General features: G+C 39.3%; 1 protein-coding gene across 1 annotated transcript; it reads left to right on the top strand.

Moving 5' to 3' along the window:
* Window positions 1-1,838: 1,838 nt before the first annotated feature.
* Window positions 1,839-2,279, top strand: LOC107941951 (uncharacterized). The gene is made up of 2 exons (XM_016877424.1): window positions 1,839-1,960; window positions 2,078-2,279. The coding sequence occupies exons 1-2, from the start codon at window positions 1,839-1,841 to the stop codon at window positions 2,277-2,279; spliced, it is 324 nt and encodes a 107-aa protein (XP_016732913.1).
* Window positions 2,280-12,022: the final 9,743 nt, after the last annotated feature.

The following is a 12,022-nucleotide window of genomic DNA, read 5'->3' as shown; positions in this document are numbered from 1 at the left end:
ATTGATTACCCGCATTCATGCATGTGTGCCGTCCAAGGGAGATGCACCTTTCAATATGCATTAACCTTCCATGTACATGAATGTATGTCCTCCAAACATTGAACCGGTCCATGCATGTATCCTCCCGTTCAATGAACATTCCCGTTCATGCACCTTGCATTAAATGCCATGAATGTATCTTCCAAATTCGGCTAACCTACATAATTAAATAACATAATTAAATAACACACAACTATTCATATAATTATAATTTAAAATAATAACTAAATAACTTAATATCACTAACTAAATTTGAACACAATAATTATAAGTCAACTTATAATAAATTCAGCTAGCTCAAATAGTCAAAACACTTAGTGAGCTAAATTGAGCTAGGGAATTTGGCATGAGCTGTGACAAACTTAGTTATAAGCTAGATTAATACTTAATTTATTGAAATGAAAAAGGAATGAGCTGAAATGAGCTAAATTCGAGCTCAAACGAGCTAAAACGAGCTCAAGTGAGCTGATGGGAACTGAATGGCACATGGGGGAGCTGAAGAGGAGCTGAGGTCGGATTGCAAAATGGTGCATGGAGTCTTCAAGGAGTTATTCTTAGCTCCTCCAACGTTATAGAGCTGGTTATCATCCCAAATGCGCATCACAAAGGCTGATATAGCATCTTGAAGTTGCTTGGTTCGAGCTCGGGTCATGGGACCTTTTGGTAGCTCAATAGATCCTTGGTGTGCATTCGAGGATGCCCCGAGTGTGCTCACATCAACACCCCTAACTCGTATCCGTCGCTGGAATGAGGTTAAAGGCATTACCAGACGAGTCAGAACATTTAACTTTCATTTCATAACATCAAAGCATCAGAGATCAACATCAATATAAAGTCCCTTATATAGGTCTTCAAGATCTAATACATGCATCAGAAAAGAGTTGGGACTAAACCGAAGACATACAAAATTTTCCCAAAACTTACAAACATTTTTTAAAGAAGTACAGGTCATCCGCCCGTGTAATCAGACTGTGTGCCATACACGGCATTAGACACGCCCGTGTGTCTAAGCCGTGTCAAAATAGGGCATACATAATGACTTGCTCACACGGCCACAAGACACGCCTGTGTGCCTTAGCCGTGGTCGAATCTGACTTGAGCCACACGTCCTTGTGGACAAAAATAGGCCATTTGAATAGCCAACTTGCCACCCTAATTGGGTCAAACCTACAAGCACCAAACCAAACATATTTGCACAACATTTTATAATCAATTCACAACCAAAATATAAGCATTCATGACATAACATCGCCAACCAAATTTCCATCTCCATACATCAACCAAATCATAACAAATCTAAAATAAAATCTACCAGACATATATTTCAATTTCATGATCAAAACTTATGAATTCTATAGCTAACACATGCCAAAAGTTTACCAATCTTACCATTTCTTATATTCATACATAAACACACCAAATATATCATATTGCCTCATAATTCATATACTAAAACCATATCATAATCACATCCATACCAAGCCATATCACATGGCTAAATATATATACAATCACAAAACATAATCTAAACAATTCTAGCCTATACATGCCATACTTTAATATATACATTTTTAAAGTACCAAAATAAGGTTCAATAGTGTGGTGACGATCCTCAACAATCCCCGAGGTCACAGTAGCTTCGAGATCTAAAAACAAGGCAAACACACACAAAGTAAGCTTTCAAAATCTTAGTAAGCCATATACAATTAAACTTATCATTTAAAGCATGTAAAATTCATCAATTTACTTATACTTTGAAGCCAAATACCAACACAAACCTCATAGTCATATACTTGAATATGGTAGCCAATGCGTTGAGTCGTAGGGCTAAGATAGACTTGAGAGCTATGCTTGCTCGTTTAAGTTTGTTGGATGATGGTAGCTTGTTAGCTGAGCGTCAAGTAAAGCTGGTGTGGATCCAGTAGATAAGGAGTAAGCAATTAGTGGATGAGACTTTGAGTGCTCATTTTAAACAAGTAGAGAGTGGGGAGACATCAAACTTTCAGACAAATAGTGAAGGAGTATTGTGTTTCCGTAGGAGAATGTGTATACCAAAGGATGATGATCTAAGGCAGTCTGCTCTACAGGAAGCACATAGCGGTCTCTACGCAATGCATCCTGGCGGAAACAAGATGTATCGAAATTTGCGTGAGCTTTATTGGTGGCCTGGACTTAAGTGTGAGGTTATGGAGTCCGTGGGTAAATGCTTGGTTTGTCAAAAGGTGAAAGTGGAACATTAGTGCCTTCGGGATTGCTTTAGCCAGTGAAGATTCCACTCTGGAAGTGGGAAAGGATCACTATGGACTTTGTTAGTGGGCTACCCTTGACTCCTGCTAAGAAAGACTCGATATGGGTTATAGTGGATCGGTTAACTAAGTCTGCCCATTTTGTACCAGTTCACACCGATTACTCATTGCAAAAGCGGGCTACGCTGTATGTGGCGAAGATTGTAAGATTGCATAGAGTGCCAGTCTCCATAATATCTGATAGGGACCCACGTTTCACTTCGCGATTTTGGAAGAAGCTGCATGAGGCATTGGGTACTAGGTTGAATTTTAGTACGACTTTCCACCCTCAAACTGATGGACAGTCGAAAAGGGTGATCCAAGTATTCAAAGATATGTTGAGGGGATGCATGATTGAGTTCTGAGGTAGCTGGGAGGACTATTTACCGTTAGCCGAATTTGCGTACAATAATAGTTATCAAGCAAGCATTGGGATGGCTCCATATGAGGCACTGTATTGGTGAAGGTTTCAATCCAACATGTTGTACGGAGTTGGGCGAACGGAGAGTTTTGGGCCTTAAGTTAGTAGCCGATACTGAGGATAAGGTAAAATTGATTTGGGATCATTTGAAGGAGGCCTCGGATAGGCAGAAGTCGTATGCTGACCTTTAGTGTGGAGAGATAGAGTATGCTGTGGGAGACTCAGTTTTTCTTAAGGTCTCTCCGTGGAAGAAGGTGTTAAGGTTTGGATGTAAAGGAAAGCTAAGCCCAAGGTTCATTGGGCCATATCGGGTTGCAAGGCGGATTGGGCCAGTCGCTTATCAGCTGGAATTACCTCCTGAACTAGGCCAGATCCATGATGTGTTCCATGTTTCTATGCTGAGATAGTATCGCTTGGATCCTTCCCATTTCGTGGCGATTGAAGAAATCGAGGTCAAACCAGACCTAGCTTTCGAGGAAGAGCCCATACAAATAATTGGTCATAATGTTAAGGTACTGAGAAGGAAGTCTGTTCCATTAGTCAAAGTGCTTTAGCGTAATCACAAGGTTGAGGAGGCTACTTGGGAACCTGAGAAAGCCATGCGATGTAAACATCCTCAACTGTTTGAATCAGGTGAATTTCGAGGACAAAATTTCTTTTAGGGGCGTAGAGTTGTAACGCCCCAAAAATCTCGAAATTCAAAAATCCCGAAATCCTGAATTTTCTTTATTTTTGATTTTGATAAAAATTGTGTTTAATATTCTTATCCAAGCGATAATTTTAGTAGGTCTTAGCTAAGGTTGAGTTCGAATTAAGGGGTATAAGAAATTATAATTTAATTATTAAAAGAAATAGGGCTAACAAATAGGTGGGCTTTTGAATAAATGAAGAAACAATTGGACACAAAAGGAGCCTATGGTGGAGTGGCTAAGTGACGTGTGACAGCCCTAAAGTGACCCTAGTTGGAAAGCGGTCTCGGGACTGCTAGACCGAGTCACCAAATTATTTGAATGTGATAATTATTGCCTAAAATATGTGAATATAAATGTGTGAAAGTTTTAAGCTTCGATTTAGTTAATTGCATGTGAATTTAGTTGATAGGACTTATGTGAGAAAATTTAGAAATGTGCGAGGCAAATGCAAGTGGCCTAATAGTGCATGTAATCAAAGGGGTGGACTTGCATGTCAATTTTCCCCCATTTAAGTACTAGTGGCCGGCCATGACAAGGGATGATGGGCAAAACATGTCATGAAACATGTTGTGTTAATGGAAGAATAAAATAAGAAGCATGGGCAATAAACTAATAAGAAATTGAAGGAAGAAAACAAAGAGAAAAAATGTGTTCATCATTCTCATGCATGACCAAAAAAAAAAGAAGAGAAAAGCTCTCATGTTGTTCTTTGCCGAATAGGAGAAAGAAAAAGAAGGAAAAAGAGCTTTGGGGAAATCGGCTATGGTGGTTTGATAGACTAAGGTATGTTTGATGATGTTCCATGAGATGCATGCATGTTTTAGTAGTTAGCTTGAGTTCTAAATAGCCCATGGTTCAAATCTTTACTATGTCATGGAGATGATATTCGGCCAAGGTGGATTGGTGTTGATATCATTTGCATGCTAAAAGTGAAGCTTTGTAATGGTGCATGTGATGGTGGATTGATGATTCTTGAATCTTCTTTTTAGCATTTTTGAGTGAGACATTAATTTCTTTGTTTAACCATGACCAAAAATTGGAATGGTATGGTGTTGTGATTCATTTGGCCATGGTAGGAAGTAGAAGGGAAAATATGGTTGTTGTTAGATGAAGTAGAGTCTAACAAATGAGCACATATGTGCATTAGTTGCTAGATGGAGAAGAATCGGCTAGCAAGTTGTGTGCTAAGGCCGAATATAATTTTTGTATATTAATGAGTAATGCATGTGTTGAATTGATGGAAAGGGAGAGGATGCTTTACTAGTGTATATATGTGTATGGGCCAAGTTTTGAACTTGAAACAAAATGGTATATAACCAATACAAGTAACCATACTTGTGGGAAGTATTAAGCATATAATTGGCCTCAACATATACATGCATACTCGGCCACATGAGAAGATTAGTGTTGCATGCATTCGGTTAGAGGCAAGCATATTGATGCCTTTATCTTGGTTAGGACAATCGGCTAAAAGGGAGTGTGGGTTAATATGTTGAGTTGATGCATGATTTCACATGTATGTGACTTTAATGTCTAATGTATAAATATGGGCTAAGTGCCTTGTGTTCCTCTTTTTGATGCTCAAATGATTAAATCAATTTATTTGTTTAATTAAGCTCAAGAGCAAAGGGGATCTAAATCCGATAAAGGGAAGGAAAAAGTGGTCGAATAGCCATCGAAATCGTTCGACAACATCCGAGGTAAGTTCTTGAGTAATAGAGCTTAAATTATGATTTGATTAGATCATGTTTTAAGCAAATCAAAATCATGCTCTTTGTGTGTGGCTATTGAGCCGAAATTGCAAGAATGATAAGTGTCTTGTGTTTGAGTTTTGCTAATGAAAATGAAATACGAATGTGTCATGATTTATTGTTAAATGTGCATGGTTATTCGAATGATGTCCGGGCTAAGTCCCGAAGGCTTTGTGCTAAGTGACCATATCCGGACTAAGATCCGAAGGCATTTGTGCGAGTTACTAATTCCGGGCTAAGCCCGAAGGCATTGGTGCGAGTTACTAAATCTGGGTTAAGTCCAGAAGGCATTTGTACGAGTTACTATAACCGGGCTATGTCCCGAAGGCATTTGAACGAGTAGCTATATCCGGTTAAATTCCGAAGGTACGTGATTCGGGAATGAACGATCTTGCTGTAAAAATTTCAGTTAATATGCTTGTAACATCCCAACATTGAGGTATGTTTCGTATGTGCTTTGAATTAGTTGAGCCCTTACAAATAAGTATTCGCTTAGTTGATAAATGAGCTACCGGCCTTTCGCTAAGTTAATCTTTGTGTATGAATATAAGGGTTGGTAATGTGAAGTAAGTATGATATTGAAAATTTGTGCATATGAAATTATCTGTTTAGCTACATGAATGCTATACTTTGGTTGTGTCTAAATTCTTTGCTCAAAACTTACTAAGCATTTAATGCTTACTCCGTTTCTTTGATTCTCTGTTTTATGGATCCCAAAGCATATTTGGAGTGGGAGAAAAAGATCGAACTCATTTTTGAGTGCCAGAACTACTCGGAGGTAAAGAAAGTTAAGTTGGCTGCCATAGAATTCACTGATTATGCAATGATTTGGTGGGACCAACTTACGACAACCCGAAGGCGAAATGGCGAGCGTCCCATTAACACTTGGGCCGAAATGAAGGCTGTCATGAGCCAAAGGTTCATTCCAACACACTACCACCTAGAACTTTACCAAAAACTCCAAAATCTCTCCCAAGGTACGAGGAGTGTTGAGGACTACTACAAGGAAATGGAAGTTGCTATGATCCGCGCGAATGTGGACGAGGATCGAGAAGTGACTATGGCTAGATTTTTGTCTGGACTTCACCGAGAGATTGCCAATATAGTGTGATACGATCACGGCTTCCCATAAGCCAAGTCCAAGCCGAGATCTGATGGTGCTACCTCAAGGGCCGATCACAAGGGCTCATGCAAAACAATTTAAAGAAGCTGTTATAGCTTTAGTTCAGCATGTGTGGGATGATGTCAATGCTAGACCTATCGAACCAGTTAGTGGCCATTTTGGAAATCCATGCCAAACTTTTCTACAAGTTCATTTCAGCTCACCAAGTTCACCTTCAGTTCAAGTTAGCTCCCATGTAGATCCACACCAGCTCATTAGCTCGGTACCAGCTCATTATCAGCTCACGAGTTTAGGCCCAGCTCGGGTTTAACTCATGAATTAACCATCAGCTCATGGAGTTCACTTTGAATTCATTTGACTACTATTGACTTTTTAATTAATAAGTTCAATAATTAGTTAATTAATATCCTACATATTAAATTTAGTTCACATTAGTTATATTAAGTATGTCTTAAAAGTGTTTATTGATGATAATTAAATTTGTCATAACTGAATTTAATGTTGATATTTGTGTCCACATTAGTTTGAATTAATTATGTTCACATTTCTTGTAGGAACGCAATGGACATATGGAGATTAAAAGCAAGCATGAATTTTGAAGGTGCATGGACGGTTGGGGGGCTTGAATCTCTTAGGTGCATGTTCGGCCAAGTGCATGTATGACGATATTCAATGTCTTTAAGGTTCATGAATGTTTCCATTCATGTATGGTGTGCTATCTCTTCATTCTCCAAGGTGACCATTCGGGCAAAGGGCACTCACACATGCATGAAGATAGCTTGGCCAATTAGCTTCCCCATGACTCTCCTTAATTCGTTCACACCTATGTTCACATGGCAAGACCATTCGGTTCACCTTGTTCACACTAGAAGACTCTTCAACATTCGGTTTCACACACATGATGGCCCTTGGAGTGTCCACAATTAATTCATACTTTTTGGCCAAACATTGTTTCATTTAACAAGGTTGGCCGAATCTACAAGTGACCATTGGATATCATGCATTCACTTTGAGTTTTCTTAAGCATGAAGATGCATTCATCCACCATTCCCAAAACCGAATCTGGTCATGCATATTAAGAGTTATTTTTCTAGAATTTTCTTTTAATTAATATGTAAGTATGAAAGGCCAATCGGCTACCTAGACTTAGGCTTATAAATACTTGTTCAATTTCCTATGTAAAGGACCTTTGAAACTTTTGTTAATGTTATGCTGCCGAAATTGTGAGGCATACTTTTCTTATATTTCGTTCAAAGATTTGTTTGGCGCTCCTAGCATTCTAGTTGTGCCAACCGTGTTCTTTGTCGTACCCGAACTTATCACTATTCGTAGTGTGGCGTTCAACATACCGAGGTTCCTATCTTGTTAGATAGTGGGCCAAGGTTTTCCCTTACGAAACCTATAACCAAACTCAAAAGGCTTAATCAACGGGTCGAAACCATTTCGGTATTTGGTTCTTGAAAGTACCTTTAGTAGTTCAAACCCGTTCTCTTCTTTACCTAATCGAACCTAAACCGACCAATTTGTTCATATCTTTTTGTTCCTACCCTTTCATTCCTACCATTCCATTCGTACCCCTCTTTCTACTTTGACCATACCTTCAACTCAACTAAACCTAACGTAACTTCTCGTAGATGATCGGGCAATTTACATACGACTCGACTCTTCCCGAGACGGTTCGTATCATAGTGGAGCTACAACACTTTGTGGAGATAGATGATATGGTCCACATGGCCATCAAGATAGAAAAGCAACTCAAGAAGAAAGGTGCTGCCCGAGGTTATTCAACCACCAACGTATCCCGATGGAACCAAGCTCTAGAAAAAGTGCTACGCCCAACCAAACGAAAGATCCCATGGTACCTGCCAAAGCTACTAAGCCTACGGGTGAAAATAGCAAAGGCAAGGCTGTTGAAGGAGCCCAAAATCGGACGAAGGACATCAAATGTTTCAAATGCCTTGGAAGAGGGCATATAGCAAGTCAATGTCTGAATCGAAGTGCCATGGTGATTCGATCCAATGGTGAAATTGAATCGGAAGAGGAGGAAGACGAAAAGGTTAAGAATGATACCAAAAACCCTTCTGATGTCGAGGAAGAGTTGGAGTATGCGGTTGAAGGAGAGATGCTTGTTATTAAGAGGAGTTTAGGTGCGCAAGGTACCAAAATCGATCCACAAAGAGAGAACCTTTTTCATACTCGTTGCTTTGTTCGTGGAAAGGTATGTAGCTTAGTGATTGATGGAGGAAGTTGTACAAATGTTGCGAGTACCCTCCTAGTCGAAAAGCTTGATCTGCCAACAAGCGTTCATCCGAGTCCATATAAGCTACAATGGCTTAATGAAGGAGTTAAGCTAAAGGTAACCAAGCAAGTCCTTGTTCCATTCTCGATTGGGAAGTATGAAGATGAAGTCCTTTGCGACGTGGTGCCCATGCATGCGGGCCATATTCTACTTGGAAGGCCGTGGCAATTCGACTGAACAGTGAAGCACGACGGGTTCGCAAATCAATACATCTTCAGGCACCATGGACGAAATTATACTTTAGCACCATTAACACCAAAACAAGTTGTGGAGGATCAACACTGGTTGAAACAATCTTTGGAGCGAATGAGAGTGGAAAAAGAAAGGCAAGAAAATGAAAAAGAGAGAAACGAAATTGAAAGAGAAAAGAAAAAGAGTTGTGATAAAACCAAAGTGAGAGAAAAGGAAATACAAAGAAACATGAGTGAAGAAAAGAAAAGAGTTTTGCTTAACCAAAAATTACTTGTTTCTAATTCTTTTCAGGTTGACTCAAGTTATAAGATGTGGCTGCAATATATTTTCGAAGAGCGAAGGTTTGTAATGGAAGGCAAAGGTAAAACCAATTTTAGTTTACTTGCTCAAGGTATGGTTTCTAGAATTCCTAACACATTTTCGTCTAATTTGATTGATGAAGAAGACATTAACGATGATGATATAACTGTTTTGGTTGACGGACAAAAGACTCTTGGTATGTGTTACTTTGTTGAATTTGATGAATGTTTACAGTTTTTGAGCTGTTGCATGAATTTCTGTCGAAATCACTATGCTTTGCAAAAGCAACTTGAGATGCCCGAGCGAACTATTGGTGTTATGTGTTTAAAAGCTTTGCTTGATAATTTCTTTGGTTGCAATGAAACATGTCTATTTGGTAGTAAAAATAAGATATTGCCAATGTCTTGTTGTGAATGTCTTAAGTGTAAAATGATTTGTCTCAATGACTATTTGGATTCGTTTGTGCTCTATACTGATTCTAAATTGATTGCAAGTTTTACGAAATTTTTGCAGCAAGATGTGATGCGGCAATTGAACATATTTATACAAGAACGAACAAGTAGACATCCCTGTTTCAAAATTAATCGTCGACTCGACTTGAGGACAATCGCTTTGGAGACGGGGGGAATGATGTGAGCATGCCTGGGGCATCTTCGAATGCAATTCAAGATCTAATCGAGCTTCCAAAAGGCCCGATGACTCGAGCTCAAACCAAGCGAATTCAAGACGCCTTATCAGCTTTGGTGTTGCGCATTTGGAATAACAACAAGGCCTATGACGTTGGAGGAGCTAAGGATAACTCCTTGAAGACTCCATGCACCATAGTGCAATCCGATCTCAGCTCCTTTTCAGCTCCCCATGCGTCATTCAGCTCCCATCAGCTCACTTGAGCTCGATTCAGCTCATTTCTTTTTCATTCTAATAAATTAAGTTTTAATTTAGTTTATAATTAAGTTTGCTACAGCTCATGCCGAAACCCCTAGCTCAATTTCAGCTCATTAAGTGTTTTGACTAATTTTGAGCTAGCCGAATTTACTTTATAAGTTGACTTATAATTATTATGTCTAAATTTAATTATTGCTTTTAAATTGTTTAGTTATTAATTTAAATTATGATTTTTATGAATAGTTATTTTTAATTAATTATGTGTTAATTCATGTAGGTTAGCCGAATGTGGAATTCATGAAGAGATGCATGAACGGGAAAGTTCAACGAATGAGAAGATTCATGCATGGCCTAGTTCAATGCTTGGAGGGAATTAAGTTCATGTACATGGGAGGTTAATTACATGCATGTGGATTAAGAAGATACATTCACTTTGGATGGTACACATGCATGAATGAAGGCATTTATTACATGTTCATGTACGGCCAGATTCAAGCTCCATTCTAGTTCATGCATGGCCGAATGTATGTGGGTGAAATACATGAATTGTTTGCTGTCCAAATGACTTCCCTAAGCACCTATTCAGCCAAGAGACACTTTTTGATTGATTCATTCCTTCCATGGCCGAATCTAGACAAGCTATTGAGTTCCCAAGACTACACATTCATCCAAGATGCTTTGCTTACACATGAAGCTGTCCAATGGAGTTCCCATCAGCCGAATTTAGTCCTAGCACATTAAAGACTTGTTCTAGATTATTCTAGTGCATTCATAGCTGAATTTAATTAGTCTTTAAGTTATTAGTTTGTCCATTCGGCTACTACTTATTAGCCTATAAATAGTTTGCACATTTCATTGTAAAGGGACTTTTGCCAAAATTGTTAATGAACATTTGTTCTTGTGAGGTTGCTTCCTCTCATATCTCGTACAAGTTTCGAAAGACCTATCTGGCTTGTGCTAGTGGCGTCAATCATCTTGTTTAAACTTATCACCAATCTTGGTGTGGCGTTCACCTATCCATCTATCCATCTTTTCACCTTAACAATATAGGAACCGGGGTGACACTTCTTAGTGTTGAATCATTCCTGACGTTAAGTTCGTTTTCCATTCCCATCCTTCGAATTATTTTCTTTTTATTCCAAACCGAGCCATTTAACCATCATCCATCTTTGCTACTAAATCGAACCTATTACTAAATTCACCCTACTTTGAAACCTTTCGCTTACCCGTATCTTTTCATTCACTTCTGGTTCTAAAACCCGAAGCACGAACGACTCTCTTGAACGATGGTCGGGCAACTAAGTGAATTCGACTCATCATCCCGAGCCGGATCACATCACAAACCATGTTTAGTTTAAAGGCAATCTTCCATTCATCACCTTCTCGCATGCGAATCTGATGGTACCCGTTTTTAAGGTCGATATTCGAAAATAACTTGGCACCACTTAGTTCATTGAGCATGTCGTCTAAGCGTGGTATTGGATGCCGATATTTTATGGTGATTTTGTTCATAGCTCGGCAATCAACACACATGCACCACGTTCCGTCCTTCTTTGGCACCAACAAAATGGGCACGGTGCATGGACTAAGGCTCTCATAAATGTAGCCTTTTTTCATAAGCTCATTGACTTGCCGTTGGAGTTCTTGGTCTCTTTGGGATTATTCCGATATGCTAGTCAGTTCGAAATGACAGCTCTGAGCACAAAATCAATTTAATGCTCAATTCCACAAATGGGCGGCAACCCATTTGGAGTTTCTTCCAAAAATACGTCTTGGAAATCCTGTAAAAGAGACACAATAGAAGAGGTGATACGAGCATGCCCCGTGAACTTTATCGAGCAAGTCTGTCAAGCTGAGCAATGACATGTTGGCAAGCTGATCCCAGCTCGTTTCCAGCTCCACGAGCTCCGTCCAGCTCAAATCCAGCTTATTCGAGCTCAATCCATCTTGCCTGAGCTAAACCGAGCTCACTCCTAGCTCACTTTCAACTCACGAGCTAAACCTTAGCTCAACTTTAGCTTAGGAGTTTAGCCTC

Source organism: Gossypium hirsutum, chromosome A01 (genome assembly GCF_007990345.1).
Source record: "Gossypium hirsutum isolate 1008001.06 chromosome A01, Gossypium_hirsutum_v2.1, whole genome shotgun sequence".
NCBI lineage: Eukaryota > Viridiplantae > Streptophyta > Magnoliopsida > Malvales > Malvaceae > Gossypium > Gossypium hirsutum.
Note: the sequence above shows the minus strand (reverse complement) of the source record. Positions and strands in the feature narration are given on the sequence as shown.

Coding starts and splice junctions, on each gene's coding strand:
- LOC107941951 (XM_016877424.1), top strand. CDS start 1,839: ATGGTAGCCAATGCGTTGAGTCGTAGGGCTAAGATAGACTTGAGAGCT. Junction 1,961..2,077: donor GTAAAGCTGGTGTGGATCCA/GTAGATAAGGAG, acceptor GTGTTTCCGTAG/GAGAATGTGTATACCAAAGG.